The 26,782-nt window shown below is 43.9% G+C and overlaps 1 protein-coding gene across 1 annotated transcript; it reads right to left on the reverse strand.

Annotated features, from left to right (window-relative positions):
* Positions 1 to 444: 444 nt before the first annotated feature.
* Mep1b (meprin A subunit beta) lies at positions 445 to 26,405 on the reverse strand. The gene is made up of 15 exons (XM_052155313.1): positions 26,343 to 26,405; positions 23,911 to 23,929; positions 23,178 to 23,228; positions 22,501 to 22,541; positions 19,055 to 19,133; positions 16,177 to 16,294; positions 13,964 to 14,142; positions 11,989 to 12,207; positions 11,257 to 11,409; positions 9,400 to 9,615; positions 6,355 to 6,798; positions 4,911 to 5,090; positions 3,593 to 3,725; positions 2,385 to 2,589; positions 445 to 693 (listed from the first exon to the last, which is right to left on the reverse strand). Exons 1-15 carry the CDS (start codon positions 26,403 to 26,405, stop codon positions 445 to 447), a joined length of 2,349 nt encoding a protein of 782 aa, XP_052011273.1.
* Positions 26,406 to 26,782: the final 377 nt, after the last annotated feature.

Consider the following 26,782-nt stretch of genomic DNA (forward strand, 5'->3'; position numbering starts at 1 on the left):
TCACCTGCTGGCGTGGGTTAATATTCAAAACGCATGTCGCTGCAAGGAGAAAGGACAATTGATGACATAATTCCTCAATATAAAAGATGGGTCACAATGCAACAGTCTGGTTTTCAAATGAAGTCCCCAATACAGATTCCTGACATCTCTCCCAGCTGACACGCAGCACCTGCTCTGTCCTTGGGAAGATGTCCCAACCCTTGTGACTTGAGATTCTCACGTGCAAATGGTGAGGAGGGTTCAGAAGGGTGAGCCTCCCAGTTCAACATCTACACTGGATCTGCAAGCTCTATTCTTGCTGAACACACTGAGGAAATGCAAAGGTGAAGGGATGAGGCGGACTTCTCACACCTGACAATATGCCACTGCGACATCATGGTGGTGTGTTTATCCACTCAGCCCCTGCCATGTCCCCTGTGACATCATGGTGGCATATGTGTCCACTCAGAGTCCCTGCCTTCTCCCTGGTATGATGGTTCTGTTCCTTTCTATTGACTTAGCCTCATCTCTGTTTTTCTCATTTCCTTCATTCCTTCTGACATGTGCTGAGCCCTTCCGACCTCTCCCGCACTGCCCAGTTTCTAGGGAAGGGCTCTTGACGGTCACGGACACCCACATGCCTGGTTCTCCCACCTCAGCACTGTCTGCCATTCCTGATCTTGTGTCTGGCACATCCTTCCCGACTGTGGGGACCTGCCCATGGACACAGGTTCAGACAGGCAGTGCAGCAGGGTCTCACATGATTGCTCTATCACTGTTATTTACTCAAAAAATAAGCTGAGAAAAGGGTTTTCAAATGAAAAGCAACTTGTATACATTTCATTTACTTTTGTTGTTGTTTTTGTTTTTTGAGACAGGATCTCTTTTTGTCCTGGCACTGCTGTGCAATTGCCTTGTATTGCCTATGTAATTGCTATGTAGATAGTGCCTTCTAAGTGCTGGGATAAAAGGTGTGCAACACCATACCCAGCTTATATACTTTTAAAATATGTGATGTGGGGCTGGAAAGATGGCTCAGCAGTTAAGAGAACTGGCTGCTCTTCCAGAGGACCCAAGTTCAGTCCCCAGCACTCACGTGGCAGTTCACATTTGTAACTCCAGTTCCAGGGATTCTGATGCTCATACAGACATACATTCAGGCAAGACACCAATGTACATGAAATAAAACTAAATTATATATATAAAAACTGTGATGGGATCTATAGCTAGGTGAGCATTAGAAATCTTCCTGAGGCTGAAGAAATAGACTAATACACAAAGAGAATAGAACTGTTTGCTTTCAGCATCGCTGTCCATCTCCCAGCTGATTTTGCAAAAATAAAAGTCATAAATAACCGTGGAATCATAGTGTCTGGATACCAGAGGATCCACATAACCCCTTAAAACATGGTAGTCACTCTTCTTATGAAACTACGCTCTTGCTGTAGCTCACTGAAATGGTCTATTTTGAGCTCTTTCTCCATGCATCTCACTACTGTCTTCCAGGTACTTTGGCTGTTACTGGAAAGTTCGCTGTGACACACTTTGTTTGAGCTTTTGTGTAAGATGGCACACTGGGCTGTGCTCTCGCTCTGGGGTCACTAGTGAATCCCAGACATGTTCAACCCTGCCATCCAGCATGAAAACCTTCCTTCCAGAAGTGTCCTCCTCCCAAGGCTGCTGTCTAGGCAGTTTTGTGGAAATGCTTAGTGTCTGCCCTCATGCACTGACCAGTCGCATACTGAGTGCAAAGGCCCGGCCCCTTTCCTTCAAGTTAAAATGTGGGTGGGGGTCTGTCCCGGCCCCCGTGCTCTTTGGAGGACAGCTGGAACCCAAGAGCACCTACACCAAAGCCCAGACTCACGTACTTCCAGTCCAGCCGACCTGTTCCCAAATACGCTCCTCAGAGCCTATTGTCTAGGACCCATGCTGTCATTTAGAATTTCATCTGAATTTAAACCTTTCACATGAAAAAAAAAAAAATCACCTTGGTGATTGTTACTCCAGAAGAAGCCAGAATTCACTGGAACCTTTTTTAAGGGAAGCACTTCCTCAGACCCATCGCCTGAGCCCAGCCGCCCCAAGACCCTCAGAACAAAGACGTTTATTTATAAGCCAGGGCCCCCTTGCTAGGGAGATGGAGACTTGCAGGAAATGTCAGCTGTGTGGTCACCCCTAAGAAGCATGAACAACCAGATACAAACCCCAGAGTCTAACGGCTACCCCTCTAAGAAGCCTCTGCAGAGGCCGAGTGAAGACTCGCCGATTTACAGGGGTGACAATGGGCATGTGAAGAGACTCAACCCAGTTTACCTAGCTTAAGACCAAAAAATAAAAAAAAGTGTGTAAAAACTGCCCAGCGCCTCTTCCTCTGGTTCCACAACCAAACGGTACCCTCAACTTACATTTTCTAGACTCATGGCTGCCGTATTCGCAGCGGCCTTCTTACGATATTTCCTCCGCGTGCAGTAGACGCTGACAAGAGTGATGATCAGCATCACAGCAAACACGGTGACCGTGGACGAGACGGCGATGACAACAGTGTCTCGGGCAGATCCTCTCTTCTCACACCTTTTGCCCATGTACCACCAATCTTCTCCTGCGGGGCACCTGCAGGAAGAGAAGCTGCCTTCAGGGTGGCATTTAGGGGTGACATCTGTGAACATCATTTTAAGGGGCCCGGTCACCTCTTGTATATGCGAACACTGATACTCACTGACGTACATAACTATTTAAGCCACGACCACCGGGAGATAGGAGACTAGCATCAGGAGAGGCAGGAAAGAAGGGAGGGGCGTATTACAATTAATCTGACACTGGAACAGCAGCTGGGGGAACAGGGACAAAGCCAGCCAGGGGGATCAGGTCCACCACTGTGAGCGCCACACCTTGGCTAAGGACTCAGCATGTCAACATATTCTACCAAAAAATGGGGAACAGCAGAGTCAAGGGACAAGACTGCTGTGAGGATTTAATGAAAAGTAATGTAATGAGATATATAACTCAGGCAATTAGACTGTAGTGCACTGTTTTTTCATGAGCCATTGTTCTGGTAGCTAGCCAAAGTCCTAAATGGAGTTCAAAAGAGTAATTGCTGGATAGTCTTATGTCAGCTTGACAGAAGCTGGAGTCATTGGAGAGGAAAGAAATCTCGATTGAGAAAATGCCTTCATAAGATTGAGCTGCAGGCAAGCCTGTAGGGCATCTTCTTAATTAGTTATTGATGGGGGAGGGTCCAGCCCTTTGTGGGTGGTACCATCCTTGGCCTGGTGGTCCTGGGTTCTATAAGAAAGCAGGCTGAGCCGACCTTAGGGAGCAAGCCAGTAAGCAGCACTCCTCCATGGCCTCTGCATCAGCTCCTGCCTCAAAGCGCCTGCCCTGTTTGAGTTTGCTGTCCTGATTTCCTTCAGTGTTGGGCTACGATGTGGACATATAAGCCATATAGACCCTCTCCTCTGCAAGCTGCATTCGGCCATGGTGCTTCATCACAGCAACAGAAGCTTGACACTGGATGAATATGATGCATGTGAATTAATCAGCATCTAGTTCCCAGAGGATAAAAGCCGATCTCGTGAGAGGCTGAGGTGGCGGAGCCTCTCGCGCGAGCCCTCACTTGCACTCAGCTGTGCCCTCGTGGACAGCGCAGATGCCACCGTTCTGACATTCGACCTCAGAGCAGGCATCACGGACAGTCGCGGTGGGGACTGGGTCTGGGACAGCTGATGTAGAATTGAGGTGAGATATGTCTGCAGAGGGAAGGAGAGAGCATGGTGGAAGTCAGCTTTTGCATTGTCATTGGACGCAGATACTACTCAAGAGTTAAGGTCTGTGAAAAGGTATGTAATCTTGATTCATGATCCGGCAACATTTATGGTCGGTCAAATAAGGATCAGGCAAAGGCAGACAGACGGCTGTTAGCTGAGGACTTGTCTTCACTCTCCAGAACCCGTGGTTTGTTTGTTTGTTTGTTTGTTTGTTTGTTTGTTTGTTTTTTAAAAGCCACCTGAGGTGGTATATGTTTACATTCTGGAAAGGTAGAGACAGGCGGATAACGGGCTGAGAGGACAGCCCACCTAGCATTGTCTCAAAGGGGGCTGGAGAGAAGGCTAAGCTTTAGAGAGCACTGACTGCTCTTCCAGAGGACCTGGGTTCAATTCCCAGCACCCACATGGTGGCTCACAACTGTCTATGACTCCAGTTCCCTCCCACAGACACACATGCAGTGAAAACCAATGTGCATTTATAAAAAATAAATAAATTCCAGGAAAGGAGATAACATTTGAAATGTAAATAAAGAAACTGACCAATAAAAAAAAAATCTAGCCAGGCAGTGGTCGTGCACGCCTGTAATCCCAGCACTCGGAGGCAGAGGCAGGTGGACTTCTGAGTTCGAGGCCAGCCTGGTCTACAGAGTGAGTTCCAGGACAGCCAGGGCTACACAGAGAAACCCTGTCTCAAAAAAAACAAAAATAAAATAAAATAAAATAATTAATGAATTAATTAAAAACTGAGCCAATGGTGCCTAAGGCAAAGTTGTCCAATGGCTTACACACACACACACACACACACACACACAGAAGAGGGCTAGAGTGACAAGCACCATGCTCATCTGGCAGAAGGAGCTCTGAGGGTCAACCTCTTGCCCCGGGGGCATGTGTTTCCTGTGTTAGGAAGTAAAGCTACCAGAGGGTGTCAGCCTAAAGATTTCACTATTATTCTATAATGTATTAAATAAATGATTGACTCTGGAACTTTTGATATATCAAATTAAATTTTTTCATATTTCTAATCATTCATATAAAAAAATTCCCACTCTTGCCCATTTCCTCTCACAATCTATCACACAGCTAAAAACACAAGCCAAAAGAAGCCGGTGACCAGCCAACCACTGCGACAAGAAGCGAGCTCACATAAAACCATTATTTCGATACCTTCAACGGTCAGTAAGATGTAAACGTCATCTCCTTTGATGAACTCTCTGCTCTTCAGCCTCTGGTAGGTTATGAAGGCAGAAGTTCCGTAGCCTCTGCCTCTGCTAAACTGAGTTCCATTAGGGAAAGAAGCCACCACTCCCACCTTGGAAGGCCTGTCCCAAAAATAGCTTCCATTATCTGGAAAAAAAAAAGCAATTTATATTAACGGGCTGGGTTAGCATCATCACGGCTTTCCACAGGAATGATCGACAGACATCGAGACGCAAGGCCGCTACCGCTGAGGGGATCCATTGAAGCCATTGGCCTGCGGGCATTCCCAGGCAAGCCGCAGGGCCTTGCTGGCTCGCACGGCCCCACAGAAACGAGACTGCTGGCCAGCGGGGCCCTACCTCCAGACAACAAGCGGAGGACATCACATATGCATACTGCCTGTCACGAAACCCCTTCTGTCTGGTGGGATCGTGCCTCGACGGCCTTCTGAGTTGCAGTTGGACCTTGTTTAACCGAGTCAACGCAGTAAGTTGCTGAGGCTTTTTAATATTAGCAAAGAGCAATTTATTTCATTAGCGTACTGAAGTGGCATTTCATCCAGAGGAACGTGTTGGAAAAGAATGAAAACTTCCATTTTCTGTTTTGTTTTGTTTTGTTTTTTATCAGATTCAGTCGCTATTTTTCCTATGTCATTTTGACTTATAAAATATATTTGGTGCCATTCCACTTCCCATAATTCTACTTTCCTCTCTATTCAGTTTCCAGGGACAAAAGATTATTGTACTTCCAAGGGCGATCATGTTGCTCTGGGTGATGACTCGTTTTGAGACTTGGAATGCTGTCACCATCACTAAATCCTGTCAGAAGCACTGGTGGGCCATTCCCATCCCCTTCTATCCACTTCTACACTGCCCCCAGTGTCCCAGCATCTCCATTCTGACCGTAAGTTATCACCTTAAGAACTGACTTGTTTTCTACCATGCCACCATGTGACCAAGTCAGCACGGGTGAGACACTCAACAGCAGAGGGACTCCCCCTCCCAACAGGCTTCCATATTAACCTCTCCCCATTTTCTTAATAGATCTGTGGGATTATTGCCCCTGCCTTGGTTTAAGAGCCAAGAACAGTGGGGCTTCGGGAACATTTCTTCTTCAAGATCACAAAGCTAATGAGAAGAAAATCTTGGGTTTGAACCCAAGCATGTCAGCCTCTGAAGTCAGCACTCCTAAACCAATACTTAGAAATCAGGGAGGGTTAGTTCCCAAGGTCCAGGCCTTGCTGACATTCCTAACAGCCTTCTACCCGGGGACTGCGTCTTCCACTAGGAAATCCTTTCCCTGAAGCTGATTACTCACCAATTAACCCACAGTCTATTGCTCACTCCCAAATCACCCATCCCTCCTTAAATAATGATCATGGCCCTAGCCATAAAGAACAAAAGCCACGTACCATTGGTCATCGTTGGGTCTGTGGTTATACTCCGCTGGTTGGACATACGCTGTCGGATGTCAGGATTTTGGTCCAAGAGTGTCATTGTGGCTTGTTGCCAAGGACACGGCCACTCTAATTGATCATCATTGGCACCAGAGATCAGGTGGAAATAAATTCCTACATTCGCCAAAGAGTTTAGATCCATATAAATCTGAAAAGCGTAACCTTTAGAAGAGTAAAATGGAGGACTGTATACAGATGTGTTCTGGCCTTCAAGAAGCTGTGTGAAATCCTGTATGTGCCAGATATGGTGAGGGCACCTTGTTTCTGAGAGATTGATGTCATCGATAGACAGACCACCTGATGATGTGCCAGGGCCTCGGAGTCCTTCGAACACCACTCGAAATTTTTCAGTCACTTGCAATGTTACATAGTAAAGCTGCCAGCGCCCGGTGGGTATTTCTGCAGAAAGAGTCCTTGTTTCAAAAGCAATGAAAGACTGTGCTGAAGTGCTCAGTGGTAAAGTTCCAATCTTCAAATGCATATGATAGTCCCAGAGCATCTGATTCTTTTTATTTTCATTAACTAATTTATTTATTCAATGTATATCCCTGCTTCCCTTCCTGGGCCCCCTTCACAAGACCCTCCCGGTCCTCCATCCCTTTCTCCTCTGAGTGGGAGGAGCCCCTCCCCCATGCCCTCCTATGGGTGTGGAGAACGTTTTTCTCATCTCTTTATCCTGAGATCATTTATAAGATCATTGACTTAAGAGTGGTGCTGAGCTCAGACTGTTCCCTGGGATGCTGGATCTTTACGTGCCTGCTCCTCAGACAGCTCACCTTTTCTCAGAGGGGTAATCACCCAATTCCTGAGTGGCACGTGTCTGCTTCCCTGGCATTCTGTACTGATTAACAGTTGAGCACAATATTAACTCCTGTGATTTGCTGATACTCAGACAAAAACTTCTTCTTCTTCTTCTTCTTCTTTTTTTTTTTTTTTTTTTTTTTTTTTTTTTGAGACAGGGTTTCTCTGTGTTGCCCTGGCTGTCCTGGAACTCACTCTGTAGACCAGGCTGGCCTTGAACTCAGAAATCTGCCTGCCTCTGCCTCCCAAGTGCTGGGATTACAGGCGTGCACCACCACCACCCAGCTAAGACTTCTTTAATATATTTATAACATGGCTGAAATACTTAAATGTCTGCTGAATTTTAGCAGTATTAAACAGGACTCTACAAAGCCAGAAATACCGCATCCTGTTGACCTCTAGTGACTCAGAGCTTTAAGGACTCACTGGAGAGTAGTGGCCCTCTTTCCTCCCACCCTCTTCTTCCCTGTCTTGCGCATCTGGCCCACTGCATCTGGAGACTTTTTCTGTTCATTTAAGCAGGAAATTAGAGGACAAATCTCCTTTTTTCAGTCATATGGTGCCTTTGGTAAGGAGAAAGCTGGAACGTGAAGCAGTCAAACTGCCATAGACCCCTCCTTCAATAAGAAACAGTACTTGAGAAGTCTTCAGGAGCCCCAGGACAACCGGAGAAAAAAAATCATGTCAAAATATCAGTTAACATACACTGCCTGAAAACTCAACTATATCAGCATTTAATGAGAATTGAAATTGCCTTGAAATAAGGTATAAATAGTCAGATTATATTGTTGCTGTCCATGGATAGATTCCAGACTAAACAAAAACCTTCCATCTGCATTTGAAGGTTTAGCTTCATTATGGTCGTTCCTATCCGTGAAGTCCAGGAGGGCTGACAAGCAGGTTCCTGAGAGTCTTATGTTACCGTCTTTCCATGACAGACCCCCCAGGTTACTAAGGGGACAGCTCTCTATTCCAAACCCAGACAATGACATATGCATACTTAACATTTGTGTTAATATACATATTAATGCATAAATGTATACTAATGAAAGTAAGATATATAATTTTAACAGCTAATATGATTTCACATAAATATGTGCACAGTGCATGCATCATCTTCGTGAGGTTAAGATCCTCGGTCTTCATAGGTGTCCATGAGCACAAGCAGCACCTGTATCTCAGATGCTTTCCTGAGTGGGAAGTGCTGTGACGTACAGGACAGTGTGGATGCACTTCATAATGTGTTTGACTTGGTCATTATATTAAGGGGCCAGTGTGTGAACAACAAGACATGTATTCAGGTTGCTGTGATGGTGGTTAATTATGAGTGTCAACTTGATGGGACTCAGAATCACCATGGAAACTAGCCCTGTGCACGTCTGTGAGAGATTTTCTAAAAATAGCTTAATTGAAATGGAAAGACCCATCGTAAATGTGGGCAGCGCCAAAATCCAGGCTAGGGTCCTGGATTGCATCCAAAGGAGAAAAGGAGTCAACCACCACCCATGGGTCTCTTTGCTTCCTGGTTACAGGCACAGTGTGACTAGCTGCCCCACGCCTTCCCTGCCATGATGGACTGACTATGTAGTCGAACTGTGATCCACAATAGCTCTTTCTTTGTCGTAGCAAAGAGGAGACTAACTAATACAGTCCACATCTCTTCCTTCCCCGTCTGCTTTAACATGTGGGCACATGGTTGATGTAAAATGTGGGCTCCCCCTCCCCACAGACATAGCTCCCACTATGACATTTATTTCATATCACAGAAGAGGCCTTTATGGGATTTATTTTTTAAGCTGGAAGTTAGAATCCTTTTCTATTGGAATGTCGCTTTGATAAAACTGGGCCACAGTGAGATAAAATGAGAGGTGCCCAGAGTGTTTCTTTAGGAACAGACCAGGCCTCCCTGAGGCCGATCCTTCCTTCATCCACTCCATACGTTGGTTTCTTTTAGCTATCAACCTTCTCTGTGTTGTCCAGAGTTCACAGTGTATTCTCATTACTTCTGGAGAACTCAAGTCCACAGTTCCAGAGACTGGTTATGTTTTCTAAGTATTGCATAAAGGTCCCTCATTTTAACTTCCTTATCAAGACAGATCAAGTTCTATTTGAAAGTCACGTGTCACCAGCCCCTGCTCTGCTACAAGTTCTGAGAACACCTCACCCTAAATCCAAACAATAGAAATGTGGGTACTGTACCTTTTATTTCCCTCTGAAGAGTTAAAACACCATCCTGCTGGCCTGCTGTGTACTCCTTGGTGTAAATGTTCAGTTGATCATTTCCACTTCCACTGTTGTACAGATAGAACTCCAAGCACTGAAACCCTCTCTTGGGGTACAGTATTCTGCTCTCCAGCACCGCTGTGGCCCCCTCATTCCCAGTGCTAGTGTCAAAATGCATGAAGAAGCCAGAGTCTGCTCAGAGCACACAAGCAGAATGGATAAAAGATGTTAGGATGGTTATCTCTGAGCATATGTCTTCCTTTAGTGTTTGCTTAATTCCCACCATACACAAATACTATAATCTGGCTATCACCGCCAAAGCTCATGCTGCTAAAATAACTTTCAAATTGATGTGTTGACAGCATTTGGCAGTCAGACCTTTGGAAGAGATGAGGATACCGTGAAGTCATGCATAGGGTCCTCACCTAAATATTTTTAGTAAGATATTTAGTAAGAAAGGACTTGAGTGAGCAGAATGTTTCCTGTGACCGAGTGATGATGTCCCTCAACAGAAGGCAAGCAGACACAAAGCACCCTAATCTTAAATTTCTGTTTGGTTTCAGACCCCAGGACAAGAAGCTAAGGTATATATTTTACATAACCAAAAACACCTGGCCTCTAGGTTCTGCATTCCTCAGTCCCTACCTAGCACACTATGCCCCCAACCCAGGGACTGAGCGGCCTTCCCCCAGAGGTTCTTCCTTATATAATCCAAACATTTTGGTCTTCTCTTCTCTTCTCTTCTCTTCTCTTCTCTTCTCTTCTCTTCTCTTCTCTTCTCTTCTCTTCTCTTCTCTTCTCTTCTCTTCTCTTCCCTCCCCTCCCCTTCATTTCCTCTCCCTCCCCCTTCTCTCCTCTCCCCTCCCCCATACATGCCCTCTTTCTCTTCTCTCTTCCCCCTCTTTTTCCCTATTTATAGCAATAAACCTGACTTTATATATTTTAATCTGGCTTGAATTGGCTTGTTTCACTGATAGAGAAATAACTTCCAAGTGTCAGTGTTCAGACCCACGAGAAAGTGATATTTAAAGAAATTAAGTATCCAGTCTCAGGTAATCAGTTATAAGAAGAAAAGGGGGGGGGGAAGCAAGCACGGTGTTGTACCCGAATTAAAATACCGCTCTCCGGTCAGGGAGCTCATGGATGAGAGCTGGCGAGGCATCCTGTCTCTCACTACAGAGATTAGCTTCCAGGAAGAGAGCGCAGTGAGAGCACCCAAGCTGGAGCTTCCTGTCTTCAATGTCCAGCTATGGGTCTAGAACAGAGTAACTCACAGTCCAGCAATGCTCACTAGACTCTCCTACAGTCTGAGAAGTGACAGAAAAGGCAGCGCAGCCCCTCCAATCACAGGCCTTCCCAGAGGTTCCTCCCTGTCCTGCTCTTTGCCCTCGCTGAACCAAGCCTTTGATTTGTAGCAAAGAAATCGCTGAGAGAACAACAGCAGAGAAAGAGCAGGCACGCCTTTACAGTGCATATGGCGCCTTCCGTTGGAAACACTGGATGTGTTTTTGTTAGTAATTCTGATAGAGGGGATAAAGGGATGGCTCAGGGGTGAAGAGTATCTGATGTTCTTATGAAGAGCTGGAATTCCATTCCAAGAACCCATGTCAGGTAGCTCACAACTGTTTGTAACTCCAGAGTATCCAGTGCCTCTGGCTGGTTAGGGCCTCTGCACTCACTTGCACACACCACCCACTCCACACTCACATAATTTAAAATAGCAAAAATAAATTATTTTAAAGCAGATAATAATTCTGATAGAAACAAGAGATGAAACGCCCATCTTTTGGACTGAACAAGAAGGCCGGAGCCACTGATCATAAAGCCTGTTACCTCTGCACTGGCCCATGTTGGAGTGGTCGTTCTCTGGACCACCAAGGACCTGTGAAACCCGCTGCCAGTCAGAATTATCCCCTGAACCTTGGATCATGCCACAGATATTCTCCAATTCAAAATTGCAGGAGTCCATAAAGCTCAAGGAAGAAGCTACAAAAGCAAGAAAGGAAAGCAATGTGAGTGCTCACACAGAGGACAACCTACGTGATAAACGTGATCACAAAACTACACGGAACATGACTTGAAAGAGAACATCCAGCTGACTGTAGGACCTACCGACCGGCAGACACGTGTCTGCCCACAGAGCCTTGTGTGTATGACTACCCTGCCCATATAACTCCTTTTCATCAATTTGTAGAAACCTGAGTCAATATTCCTCCTGTTAGTCAAAACTTTATACCACAGCAAATGTTAATTTGTCTCATTTATGGGACAACTGCATGTTTCATTCTGGCTTAAAAGAAGTTTGAATTATAGATACCATTTGTATTTGAATTAGTAGAACTTCAAAAATCTGCATGGGGTGCATTCTTACAAGGATTCAGGCTGTTTTACAAAGGTTAACTTTGTAAGAAGAAAAGTATTGAAAATGTGTGGTAGATTGGGACCCAAGAGCTATTCTTTTAATCTAGCTTTCAAAATCTCAGAAACCCAAATGTATACAGAACATCTTTTTTTTCCCCCAGAAAGGCAAAAGAAATGAGCGATTTCAAGGTACCCATCACATACTGCAGTTATACAGCTGGTTCAGCTTCAAAAGGTCATAGTCACTGAAGTCCATTCGCTGACCAATCACATCCTCGAACTCTGAGATTCTCGTGACGATGGTAGACTCTGTTCCATTCTGGAAAGCAGTTTTACTGTAGTGCATTACCGAGGTGTAGTCATATGGGACATTCAGGGAATCAGACACACTGTCATTGTAGATGTTGAAATTGTGTTCCTTGCCTGAATATATTTTCAAAACTTTCATTATTTTATGCTCATAAAACTTAAGATGCTTTTATTAAATGCTGGTAACTGAGAGATGCAAAATGTAATAGAGAGAACTTTGTATAGGGCTCCAGATAATCTTGTCTTTGAACCTGACATCACGCACAGTTATGGTAGCAATGGTTAAACTAACAAACACACTTGCACTTCCAGGAGAGTCAAAAGTCTAAGATTCTATCAACTGCTAATGGAAAGGATGGTTCTACAAAACAGTGCAGAAACATTCAGTCACCACCCAGCACTGATGGAGGCTTAAAGTGCTCACAACAGACTTCTCGGATGAGAAGCAGGACTTGAAGGAGTATGCTAAGATAGAACCCTACTCTGATAACATGAATTAGAGACATTAGAAAAGATGGGTATAGACTGACTGGCGCACGCCTTTAATCCCAGCGCTCTGGAGGCAGAGGCAGGAGGCATGTGAATTTGAGGCCAGCTGGGTCTATAAAGTAAGTTCCAGGATAACCAGGGCTACACAGAGAAACCCTGTCTTGAAAAAACAAAAAAAAAAACAAAAACAAAAAACAGAGAAAATAGACAAAAGAAAGGAAGGAAGAGAGAGAGAGAGAGAGAGAGAGAGAGAGAGAGAGAGAGAGAGATAGGCATTGTTGAGGACTCCCAAAGCTACTATACTACTTGTATATCCATTTAAATCACAGTGGCTATATCTCATGACTATAATTGTTTGTAATACAAATGCTAATTATGTTCCCCCAAAAACTGTTTGTAGGAGAGTGCCTGCACATAGCTTCTGGGAGCCTGCCCCCCCAAGTCGGTTCTGGTTGGTGAGTAAAGATGCCTGCAGCTAAAAGCTGGCAAAACAGACAGGGGTGGGACTTTAGGATTTCCCAGGCTTGGGACCCAAAGGAGGAAAGAGGAGATCCTATGAAGAGAGAGTGTGGAGGAGAGGAAAGACACCCTGCCTGAGAATAACGCAGGATACAAAGGCATGGCCGCTGTGTAAAGGGCTGGGAGAGTGTGCCCAGCTGGGCCCAGGGCAGCCAAGGTAGAACACAGAATTTAGTAAGTAATAACTGGGGATCAGAGGCGGAGGAAGATTAACCCCATGGAGGTTAGGAAGTGGCCCAGCGACTGTGCTGTTTAAGGCAAATCAAAACATAAAGGCTGTGTGCGTGCCTTTCATTCGAGAGCGTAAACCATTGGGGCAGGTAACAAAACTGCCCACCACCAGGATTTCTTTATTGATTATTTAATTCAATACACGATAGAATATTATATATTTTAAGATTATCAATTAGTTAGTGTCTTATCAACAAAGTACCTTCACACACACACACACACACACACAGACATACACACACACACACACAAAATGCTGAGTAAGTGACAGGCATGCTGATTGAGTTTATTTTAAATGAAGCAATAACTGTGCTAATTATTTTATTAATGTGCATGTAACAAAATACCTTGTTACCCATAAATATATAAAATTACAATTGTAAATTTAAAATGTGATATTTTTAAGTTGTCATGAGCTCCTATCATTTTAAGACATTAAGTTGAGTGTATTTAGAGAAGATACCAGGCTACTTAGCTTCCTGTAATTGGACAGCTGATTGCACCAGATGAATCTGTAGACGTGATGAAGTGTATCTGGTCTCCGAAGTAACAGATACCCATTACCAAGCTGCTACTGATGCTTACTTGCTCAGAAACTTGACCTGTAACTGAGCATATAAAAGAAACGTACCTGACTGAATCCTGTCCCAAACTATAGTGACGTAATCATCCCGGTCAGCACGCGACTGCTCGTGCCAGAATCCCAGGGCGTGGAGGAACTCATGCTGAACTGTTGCTATTCTGTCACAGTTTGTCCCGATGGACAGTTCTTGCTTCCCAGCGTGAATGTTTCCCACTGAAGACCAGCACCTGGTGCAGACCAGGGACAGGATGTTTGCCTCACTGAGGAGCTCGCTTCTTTACCTCATATGTCCTTCCCTTTTGAGTGGGGGACACACTGGACAAAAACATTGAATTGCACTCTGTAAAGGACTTTCAATCCAGCAACATGGCTGCTCTGGCAATCTGGCTAGAATGCAAGCATGCCTTTGGTGTGCACCTTTAAGGTAAAATTTGTTTGTAGAAGGACACAGCCATGTTTGAATAAAGAACAAGTGACCCATCAGAAAGATTTGACAGAACAAGTCAGAGATAGGGGAGAACAACACAGGAAAGTGGCTACTTAAGGGCAGCACAGGGAGAGTCGGTCATTTGGGAGTCAGTGCCGTGAGTACCGTGGAGTCGAGTTTGTTCAGAGTTCATGCAGTTCAGTGCAGGTCAGCAGAGGCAGCTGAAGCCAGAGACTAAGAAGGAGCCAGATTAGAACAGATGGTCAGAGTCAGTTTGAGGCCAAGCAGAGCAATTCAATGAGAAGCTGAGAGAAGCCAGATTGAATCAGTCAGCTTGGAGAGGAGTTTGAGCCAGAACATCTGCGTTGAACCAGTCAACCAGAGTTCAGAAAGAACTAGAAATGGTGAGCTTATTCACCAGTAAGTCTCCGAGATGGCAATTACATTGAGCGAATAAAAGTTACTTTTGCTTTTATGGTACTCAGCATAAAAAAACTTATAAAACAGATAACTTTTAGAGAATTTACCTCAGGACCATGCATTGCACAAGCACAAGTTATCCATGCTCATCCCCGGGAATCAGGACCTTTCTTTAGATGGCAGTGGCATGTCCTTCATCCCAAATCAGTTTGTTTTGTGTAATTTTATTGTTTATCTCTGTGTAGGTGTGTCTGGAGACAAGCATGTGTTTGCTTGGCCTCAGAAGTCAGAAGAAGGTGTGGAATCCCCTGGGATTGGAATTGCAGGTGGTTGTGAGACAACCAATGAGAATGCTGGGTTGCTCTGCATGGTTGCTCTGCAAGAACCACAGTTGAGTTATCTCCTCAATTACCAAACAGAAGTTTTATAGGAGAGCAATTACTCAGAGTCATTGTGTTTCAGGTCAGTGACTCTGCTATCTTTCAAGGAGTAAAACTTGCTCGGTTAAAGTGAAGTCACACACAATCTACAACACATTTTACTTGAAGAGAGAATAAAGGGTATTAAGTTGTAAATGAGATGAAATTCACAAGGCTATAGAATAAATGACATCAGCTCAGGCTTACTGAACGCTGACACTGGTAGTCTGGTTGTGTGTATGAAAACACTTTCTATTTTCTTATTTTATTTCAGCATATGTGTATCTGTGTGTACACGTTTGCAGATGTGCGTGCACACATGTATGCAGATGTGCATGCATGTGGTGGCCACAGATCCAATGTCTTCCTTAGTTGCCTTCCACTTTCCTTTTGAGACAGAATCTTTCACAGAGACTAAAGCTTGGCAATTTGGCTAGGCTGGCTAGCCGGGGAAGTGAGGAACCTGTTTCTAGCTCCCCAGAATGAAAAGTGGCCTCACACAGTTGTTTGTTTGTTTGTTTGTTTGTTTGTTTGTTTCACATAGAGCTGAGGATCTGAACTCAGGCGATCTTCATGTTTATGCAGCAAGAATATTAGCAACTAAGCCATCTCCTCAGCATCAGGTTGGCTGCCTCTGCCTCCCTCCCACCCTCTCTCTATCCCTTCCTTCCTTCCTTCCTTCCTTCCTTCCTTCCTTCCTTCCTTCCTTCCTTCCTTCCTTCCTTCCTTTTTTCTTTCTCCCCCTTCCCCTCCTGCTCCTCCTCCTCTTTGGTTCTCCCCTACTCTTTCCTCTTTATAGTACTGTGAACCTACCCCAGGGGCCAACAAATACCATCTACTACTGTGAAGACATTATTTTATGGCCAGAGAAACCAGGTTTAAAGGTCAGACTCTGCATAAATAGCAAAGGAATTTGTCACCCCACCCAAAAGTCAAGCAAGACCTTGGACTGTTGCTCAGAGGAACCACAGTCTTCTCAGAACCTTCGAACTTACCCACTGCCCTTGAAGACTGATATATAGTCAGCTTCTCCAGACCAAGGCTTGAAGTCGATGCATGTTTTAAGGCGATAGCGCTCAAACGCATTGAGGATGACTCCTTTAGCATTCATTTCTGACAGAAGACAAAAGTGCCCAGTGAGATCTCCGTTTCTTTTATTTTTAAAAAAAATATTTACTCACTGATTATGATTTTTCAAGAGAGCCTTACATGTCCTTAAAATAAGACAGGATGATATGGCCACCACGTGACTACCTAAGAGCAGGGTATACGTGGGACCTGCTGGTGAAGCTTCAAGAGGAGACTTTCTGTGCTGTATTGAACCATTCTGAGAGCCAAGCAGAACGTGTGTAGAAGAATCACAAACCGTAGAGACCTCTACCAAGTAAAGCTGTCCATTTACCTCATGTCTTTACTACCACAGGTTTTGGCCAACTTTGGGTCATTTGTAGAAAGCTTGGCCTGGATCACATGAGTAACCCTTGGCATCTCAAGGATGAAGAATGTTCTAGAACATCCCAGGATCTCAGCAAACAGTGATGCAATTCCTGAGCCCCACATAGGGCTGGGAGGGGCTCTCATTCCCCCACACAGTGTGACACATGTGCATACACATTATATGGGAATAATGTGAGTTAAAAAATAACATGAGAAGTGCAGTACACTGAGAGAAACAGGAAAACTACATCACCGTAGTTATAGTGTTGTAAGAGTCTCTTTATCTGAATAAGAGGGTCTATGGTGAATTCTTAAGCTATCATGGTTTCTAAACAATTGATCCCCAAGCCTGGGCTGCACCTTGGCCATCCGCTCACTCAGTACCTCCCTCTTGGTCACACACTAAGAACCATGTCTATGAAGTACTGTGATGTGTGTGAGGTGCAAGGCTACACACGTGCCCGGTGAGCACTCTCCCACATGAGCTACATGCCCAGCCCAGGAAGTGAGTGGTTCTTAAGGAGACATTATTATTTTTTTCTTTTTTTTTTTTTTTTTTAAATGTTAGTATTTAATTAACCCCCAGAGTAGCCTTTAAGGTATCTTTCGAATAGATGTTTGTCAGAGGCAGGAGTTGCTTCCCCAGTCCACAGAGAAAATGAGCTCACTACAGGGGAGCTGGGCTGCTTTGTGTTCTCGTGTCTGCCTGTCCTCTCTATATATCTGTCTCTCTGCTGGTGTCTGTCTGTCTGGGTGTCTGTCTGTCTCTCTCTCTCTCTCTCTCTCTCTCTCTCTCTCTCTCTCTCTGTCTCCTATATAATCTCAGGCCTCAGGTTCAGGATCACCCTGCTTTTCCTTCTGGAGGACTACCAGAGTTACAGATGTGCTCCCCTACTCCTAGTTAATGACTAATTTCTTTTGTAAAAAAAAATTTCTTAGTTATTGTTATATTCTTTTTACTTCTCCCACCCTTTTCTGTGTGTGTGTGTGTGCGCGCGTGCGTGCGCGCGCGCGCACATGCATGCATGAGGTGCATGTGTATGCATGCACATGTGTATATGTGTGGTATGTGTGTGCACATGTGTGCACACATGCATTTGCGTGTGAGCGCACATGTCTGTGATATCGGAGCTCATCCTCCATTGCCCTTCTACCTTAGTCATTAAGGGAAGGTCTCTCAAGCGAACTCAGAGCTTTCCACAGCTAATCTCCACAGCCAGCTCGCTCTGGCTTTCCTCATCTCCAAGGACAATGGAACTACAGCTGGCTCCCCAACGCGCACAGCATTCATGTGGGTTCTGAAGATCCGAATTCCTACTCTCATCTTGCCATCTCCCAGCCTTCTTCTGACTTTTTAATAATTTGATACTATATTAACAATTATGTATTTCCAGGAAAAAAATAAAAGATAGTGAACTCCTGTTAACATCTGGACTTGACAAAATAAAATCCTGGCAAACTGCCATTTCCTAAAAGGTTACTCTGTGCTTTTCACTCCTATTTACATCCTGCACTGGGGCTGGGGCTCGGGAGGCGTCTCTTGTGCTGCTCTTCTAGAGGACTGGAAGTTAGCTCTAGGACCTACAGCAATGACTCTTCACAGCTCCAGGGGATTCGGCGTCTCTTCTGACCTCTGCAGGCACCACACACATGTTATTCACTCAATATATACAATGCACAAATATACATAACTAAAAGCAATGAAAATTAATCTTTTTAAAAATCCTTTCCTGTCTCGGAGTGATCAGTGGTATTCCATCTGCCTAGAATGCCCTGGGCCCTAGATTCTATCGTCAACTCTGCAAGAAATAAGTGAATGCTTAAACATGGGGAGATGCTGCTTTAAAAAAAAAAAAAAAGTGTCAGCAATGGAGGGATGGCTTAGTGGTTAAGACTGTGCATTACTCTTCTAGAGGACCAAACTTGGATTCCCTGCGCCATGTCAGGTGACAGACGGACTCTAGCTCCAGGGGATACATCCTTTTCTCTGAGTACCACAGAGACTGACTCGTGTGAACACACACACACACACACACACACACACACACACACATACACACATACACATACACAGGGGGGGAGACAGAGGGATATATAATATATATTAAAATAGCAATAAAATCTAGAACGAACCTTAGTAAAACCAAAAGTGTTTCCCTAATCTTTATGTCCTGAGCATTCAGCACAACATAAGTTCTCTATCAAAGTTGACTGAATTGATTTTATATTGATCAAAACCAACATATACTCAGTCAGAAATGGTTAAGATCTTTTAATTCTGCATTTTGCTTATTTTTTAAAGTAAATGTATATAGCCATGCAGAGGGACAACAGCAACAATGAAGCCTTAACAGCACCAGGCCCTCCTGGCACGTGTCGGTCCTGTCATCTCAGAACACGGTCGCTAGCTGCAGAAACTCCAAAGAGTCTACTAACCCAAGCTGTCTTCTAGAACATAGGGGATGGTGTGTGGCCATCTGTAGTGGTCTCCAATGATGGAATTCCTCCCACGTGCCTGTCAAAAATAAGTGTGAAAAGGATCAGTTAAGTGAAATAGACAAAGCTAATCAATAATCAGTCTGGAAATAAGTGAAGTTTACAGTTCTTCCTGCTAACTCAAACCAAATGGGGCATGTGTCTAAATTTCTATCATAGTTTAATAGAATTTGCAGTTGGAAATAACTGTAATTAACTGTAATTAACATAGAATTAAAGAAGAAATGGTACTCAAAAAAAGATTGTTGGAAAACACACTATAAGGACTGGTAGATATTTACCTATTAAAAACACATAAGAATGGCCTGTCAACACCTCCACAGTCAAGACTGTTTGTTGCTCTTAAACAGGATCTAAGTCCAGTTCTTACCCCCCCTCCCCCGACATCACAGCTCACACAACACACATAACTTCATGCAGGCTCACACACACACTCACACACACACACACACACACAACATGCATATGGTACACATAAACTCATGCAGACTCACACACACTCACACACACACAACATGCATATGGTACACATAAGCTCATGCAGGCTTACACACATAAACTCACGTAGGCATAAGCATACACACATACATACATGTGGTATACATAAACTCATCAGGCTCTCACATACACACAACATGCATGTGGGACACATAAACACATGGAGCTCACACACAAACAAATAAACAAATACACAGAAGGGGAATGATAACTAAACCAAACATTAAAATCTGAATCTCATAGGAAGAGAAAATCAGACATAAGATAGATGGAAGTTTTTCTGGAGGAGAATCCTGGAGAAATGACCCAGCTGTTAAGAGCACCCGCTGCCCTTGCAGAGAACCAAGTTTGGTTCCCAGCACCCGCCTGGTGCCTCAGAACCCCCAGGAACTCCAGTTCCAAGGGCGCCAATGACCTCTTACGGTTCCAATGGCCTCAGACACACACGGTGCGCAGAGACACATGAAAAGCAAAACACCCATATAAGATTAAAAATAGATAAATAGATATATTTTAAAGGCATCCTAATTTTATAATAGAAAAATGAATAATGTATTTTTCAATGCGCCTGCACCGACAACACAATAAATGTCATTCCAGAGAGCAGAGCCACCTGGGTGGCTAATGCAGCAAGGTCCTCGCGCCGGCTCGGCGGCGGGTGCTTCAACCGAGTCACCGCCTCAGCCCACAGCCACCTATCCAAAGAATGACCTTACTCCAGGAAATGGGTTTCAGGGTGGAAAATATCATGGAGAAGGAAATGCAATGTGTGAAACACAAGGACGAATTGGAAGGCTCTTGCAAACATCCGGGAGCCAGCGACAGGGCTTGGGTGCTGAGGAGAAGCGACTGAGCCAGACTGTACGGGAGAGGCTGGCAGGGGGCGCTAACGGACTGGGAGAGGGTGGTGACGCGCCAGAGGCGAAGGGGACCCCTGAAGGCGACCCCTGAAGGATTTCCTTGCAATGGAGTTTGTGAAGCAGTGACAGGCAGCTGCAGAGACGGGCTCTAGGGGAGCTCAGTGCAAACCTAGATCTGCTGTACCTTGTAGACCTCACAAACAGTGTGCAAAAGGAGACTGGGGCTGGCGGGGCAAGGCAGGACTAGAGTTACCCACTCACTGACCTAGTTCAGGGGTGGCACCGTTAAGCCATAGCTCAGGTGAGATGGAGAAGCGGAGAGAAGGGGACCAGGACCAAGAGGAAGCCTTCAGATGCCAGCTTCCTCCCTCTTTCCCTTCCTTCTCTCCTTCCCTGCCTCTTATCCTCTCTCCTGTCTCTTCCCATCATCCCTTCCTCTCCTTCCCTCTCGCCCTCCTCCCTTCATCCCCCTGGAGTCCTTCCTTTTCTCTCCCTCTATCTTCCTCTTCTCTTCCTTCTCTTTTCTCCCCTTCACTTCCCTCCCTTCACTTCTCTTCCTCTTCTGCTCCCCTTCTCCTTCTTTTTGTACGATTGGAATCAAACCCAAACAACAGCCTCCGTGGATTAAGTATTACTACACTGTGTCCCCGGCTTCTCTTCTCTTCGGCATTTTGACTTGAGTTCGGGTCTACTGTGTAGCCCCTGCTGGCTTTGAACCCTGGTTCTCCTCCCTTGACCACCTGAGTAGGTGGGGATTACAGGTCTGAGCAGCAGGTGTAGGTCATAGCTCTCTCTCTCTCCAAGGAGGATTTGAGAGGCGAGCCTCTGGCAGAGGGCAAGGAGGGATCACAGAGTGTGTTGGGGAAAACAGTCGAAGTATGAAGAGCAGAACGCGCTACTGGGTAATGTCATGTCCAAGGCTGTGCACATTTTAAATTATGAGCAATCTTGTTAATTTATCTATTTTTCAGTTTACATAAACCTCTACAACATAACAATTATAAATGCGTTACTAAGCATCTCTGACTCCATCACCTGCAAAAGAAGAGTAAGTTCTTAAAAAATCTGGAAAAACCAAAACATATACCTTGCTTTTCTTTTTTTTTTAAAGTACTTAAGACACAAAACTCTTGTTTGGTTGGTTGGGCTGTTCTGCTATTTTTTTTTTTTTGACAGGGTATCACTGTGTAGCCCTGGATGGCCTGGAACTCACCATGTACACCAGGCTGCCCTCAAACTAAGAGATCCATCTGCATCTCCCTCCCCAGTGCTGGGATTAAAGGCATGTGACAGTATACAAAGTCTAATAAAATACTGAGCTTTTAAGTCTTCTTAATCCACATATACAACTGCACATGTGTTCTTCTCTGTGTCATGATGGCTAGATCAGAATCAACACTCAAAGGACTGGTTTGGGAGAACCCTTTCTTGACATCATTATTTATAGTTGATCTCGGGAAGAAAGTAAAATAACAACAACAACAATAATAAATAATTATATATTATACAATATATTTATATATAAATATATTTATGTTATTTGTAATAATAGAATAATATATAGTGATAGTGATTACATAGTACTATAATAATTATATATTATATTTAATATTATAGAATATATTAATATATAATTTAATCAATATATCAAATACTATATAATATATTATTTAATTATAATAAATAAAAATATTATTAATAATAAAGCCTAAGTCATTGGATATAGTTACAAATTCAGTTTTAGTTTACTCAACTAGACAAAATCAGTGAAGCTCTGTTTTTAAACAAAAATTCTCCTTATTGCTGCAATAATAAAAGTCATTCAAAGCACCACACACATGTTAAGAGATAGTGGGTTTCACTACACAGAAACCTAAGCGCTGGAGAACGAACAGTATGCTCGGAATCTGTGCCACCGTGCTGCTGCACCTTCTGAAGAGCGGAGCGCCTCAGCCGAGAGCCAGCCCACGCCCATCATACTGAAAGTCCACGCTCAGGATCCACCATACAAGCATCCTTACAACTCACCTGGAGTCTGATGTCTCCCTCAAAAAGGTCCAGGCCCAAATCTAAGAGAAGAATTGAGATAAGCCATGTTATTACATTGGCTCCCTGTGCCGGCCGCGTAATAGATGATGTTTTGAAAACTTCTAAGAGAGAGGGGCTCACAAGGCCCCACCCCTAAGGATCTGTAGGCAGTTTAATGGCTTCTTGGGGGAGGGAGAGACATTGTCTTCAGAGGTGTAGCCCTCTGGTAAGCAGCTCACGCTCTTGTGAATGACCCCTTCCCCAGCCATTGTAACCCTGAGGAAGCTCATTGGTTCTCAAGAGGAAAAGCAAAACTGAGCTGGAAAGCAGAGATGGGAGGGGCTGAGGAGAGGGTGGAGCTTGGTGGGAGGAGGAGATAGAGAGGGTAATGGGTGGATATGATTATATGCAGGCCTGAAAATGTCGTAATGAAAGCCGTCATCATATGTAAGTAAAACATGATAATAAAAAAGTTAAGGGGCCCCCTGAAAAATGCTTAACCAGGAAGAGAAGCCTGACACCAAGCCTTGACAACCTGAGTTTGATCCCTGGGAACCCATATGGTGGGGAAACAGAACCCACTACCACAAGTTGTGTACACACACACATACACACACACACACAAATAATAAAAATGTTTAAAATATTATAACAAAAAAGAATGAAGAGCCACAAACCTTCATTGATATCAAATATGTCTTGATCAATTCCCCCATCTATGTCTTTGACTGAAATTACAAAAAAACATATTGTACATTATGTTCATGAAAGGAAAAAGAATCTCATTAATCACACAATCAAAAGGAAATAAGTTTTTGCCTCAGATTCTCATTTAGCTTGTATTAATTAATTGATGGGGACTCTAGTTGATTGACCGTCCTGTAAGCCAGGTTGGGGACTGGACAGGGGACTTTGTAGGGTGTTCCCACTCCCTTGAGTGTCCGACTTCTTTAGGAAGAAGACATTGCTTACTCTGCACACCAGTAAATATAGGGGCGTGGCTAACAAGAAAATGAAAGTCTAAAACTGTCCACCCAGAAAGCCACGGTAGTGGCCTTTCTTGTACTTCTGTTTTTCTGGTGGGCAGATAGGTCCTGAACAGCCAGAGTTGGTGCTTAGCGGCTGTTCTTCCAGAAGTCCTGAGTTTGATTAGAAGCACCCATATAGCAGCTCCCAATGGTCCATAGCTCCAGGAGACCCGACACCCTCACACACAAGTAAGTAAATATAAATAAATCATTAAAAAAAAAAAAGCCAGTATTTGATCAAAGTTCATCAAACTGTCACTGGGGCCCTGCACCTGCCGGCACGCCTTCCACTCGGCAGAAGTACACCCTTGTGGCGTCTGCACGTTTGATTCAACACGTAACTTTCTTGCAATGTCTAGAGCAAAACTCAAAATAGACTTACCAAACTTTTCTGGAGCTGGCTGGGAAACAAACACCGGAAAAAAGGTATTATTACAAGGTTCATGGTTTATGACATTTTTGGCTCCAACTTTGGATCCTTTTGATAATCATATTTAAAGCTTTTGTTCGTTTGTTTATGTGGTATCTGCATGAGGTGGACAGAGGAAAACTCGCAGTAGTTATGTCTCCCTCTGTACTGTGTGAGTCTTGGCATTAAACTCAGATTATGAAGCTCGGTAGCTAGTGCTGAGTAACCTGCTGAGCCATCCAATTTTGTATTTATTTTTTAATACCAGGTCTCTCTGTCATTCAGGCTGGAACTCTCTTTGTAGTCTAGGCTAACCTTGATCTTGCTTCAACCCCCCTCCTTCAGCCTCCCAAGTGATGGGGTGACAAGCAGGAGCCGCAGTGGGTCTAAGTCACACCCAGACAGTTCTTTTCATTAATAAGATACAACACTTTCTTTCATATATCCCAGACAAGTCAGCTGGAGTTTACCTAACATTTTAACCAGACAGATTAATCTTCTGTCGTATAGAAACTAAAGATTCCTAAAGCTTCCTTTTAAATGAATTTAGAGACAAAACAAACTTCAAAGTTTGAAAAGAAGACAATACACACAGCTCCAGCCCTCGTGAAAACACTCACTTCACACATGATCTCCTACAAGACTCAGTGCTTGGAAAAGCTAAACCTTATTCCCAGTTAACCAGTTAACGGCAGGAACTTTACCTAGCACTGTGTTTACCATTGTGTCTCAACCAGGACTCTACATCTGAAAACAATACCAAATGTCCAAGCAAAATACCAATGAGTAGATTTTGTGAGTTTTTAAAAATGCATACACCTTTTTGTTGTTGGTTCGACGTTTGTTTGTTTGTTTGTTTGTGAGACAAACTCTTTCTCTGTATCTCCAGCTGCCCTATAGAGCAGGCTATCCTGAACTCAGAGATCTGTCCGCCTCTGACTCCCAAGTGCTGGGACTAAAAGCATGCATTTCTACCACCTGGCTAAAATACACATATTTTTAAAAATAAATTGTAAACAAATGACTGAGTTGCACACCCAATGAAAGGAAAAATGAAATCAACATCATATATTTATTTGGGGGGTGGGGGTTTGTACAGGGGCATATATGTGTGCTCTTGTTTCGAAAATCAACAACAAGGGTCTTTCTTCGGGAGCCATCTACCTTATTTTGATACAAAGTCTCTCACAGGGCCCCAGGGCTCACCAGTTAGGCTAGGATTGCTGAGAAGCCAGCCTCAGCGAGCCCTGCACCTCTGCCTCCCCAGCACTGTGTACAAGCACATGCGCCATGCCTGGCTTTTTATATGTGTTCTGGAAATCAAACTGAGTCCTCGTGCCAGAGAGGGCAAGCACTTACTAAAGGCGATCTCCCCCAGGTTCTCTAAGAAGTTTCTTAATCAATGTGATCTAGGGAGAAGTCAGCGGAACCTGCAGACAATCCATGTGAGTTATGCCTGGGTTCTCTAAATTTAAGGCAATTTACTTCATGGTCCTGAATCTTAAATGATCTGTGTGACGAGGGCACCACCTGATTTAGATGAATATCATGAGTTATACGACACCACATCAAAACATGCTGTAAAAATGTAATGCTGTTTCACATGGGTATAAAGTACAATTGCATTTAAAAAAAAAAAAAACAAGCTAACAGTGGAGATAAAGAAAACTAAACTGTTTAACAAGATGTGGGAATGAAATAACTGGTCAGATGGCTACCTCTGTTTTCTCATATGGTAACCACATAGCACACATCCACAGGTGCCCCCATCACCTGTAGAAAGAGATTTACAAGTAGCTACTCTGAACCCCAGTTAAATATGTGTGAAACGGCCACTTCTGCATCTGTAATTCTCTACTTATCTGTACGCCATCAGCTTAATATAATGTGTTTTAAAATCCAACTAAAGGGTTTCCTTGGCCATTAGAAATTTCATATAAGACCTTGAGTAAGCTTAGGATACAAACCACCTAGCCCACTGGAAGACTAGTTTTTAGACTGGCAAAGATGCAGAAGAGAAACTCCATATTGTTAAACGTTGTCGATGTGGGCATTTCTTGCCTCTGACATTTGTCAGTCTTCACCTGTGTCAAGTTATTCTAGTATCAATCAGTATGTCACTCAGCAATAAAAATGGCTTTCAAAACTTGCGTTCACTGTCTTATCAAAAGAAAACCTGTCACACAAGAGTGAAGCAGAAAGAGAAATATAATTTTCTGTCACAATCTCTGGACCTCTCTGGCAGAGTGACCTTTTATAATCAATATCTGCCAGACCCTACCTACCAGGAAGAGATGTTCATTTAAGACCAACGTTTTGAATTATGTAAAAGAAAACACAAGCAAACAATTATCACTAAATGATTGATATTGATGAGCCCCCAATTTTTCTGATAATTTTCTTACCAAGCCAGAAACCAGGAGAGATGTGACAAAAACCAGAAACCAAGGCCGATGCCAGGCACCCATACTGTGGCTTCCAGATGATGAAAGTTGCAAGCTATGGCAGTCATGGCAGAGCTGACTTTTAAAAGCTAAACATCATAACTTCCGGCCTTTGATCTTAATGTTAATGATCCATCTCTCAAGTCATCTTGCTGCTGTAGTAACTTCCAATCAAGGAGGTAAAGTCCAGGGTTGCTGACACGCCTCTTTTTTCCCTCTTTACTGTGCCAGCATTGAATGGCTAAAACTTGTCACTGAGACATATTCCTTGATGTATACATATTGCTTCCCAACATTACTAACACTGCTTCAGCAAAAAGAAACATACATGTGCACACACACACACACACACACAGTGTGTGGATCAACCTTTCACTATCTTCCTCAGACTCTAATGATAG

The sequence above is a fragment of the Apodemus sylvaticus genome, chromosome 13 (genome assembly GCF_947179515.1).
Source record: "Apodemus sylvaticus chromosome 13, mApoSyl1.1, whole genome shotgun sequence".
Taxonomy (NCBI): Eukaryota; Metazoa; Chordata; class Mammalia; order Rodentia; family Muridae; genus Apodemus; species Apodemus sylvaticus.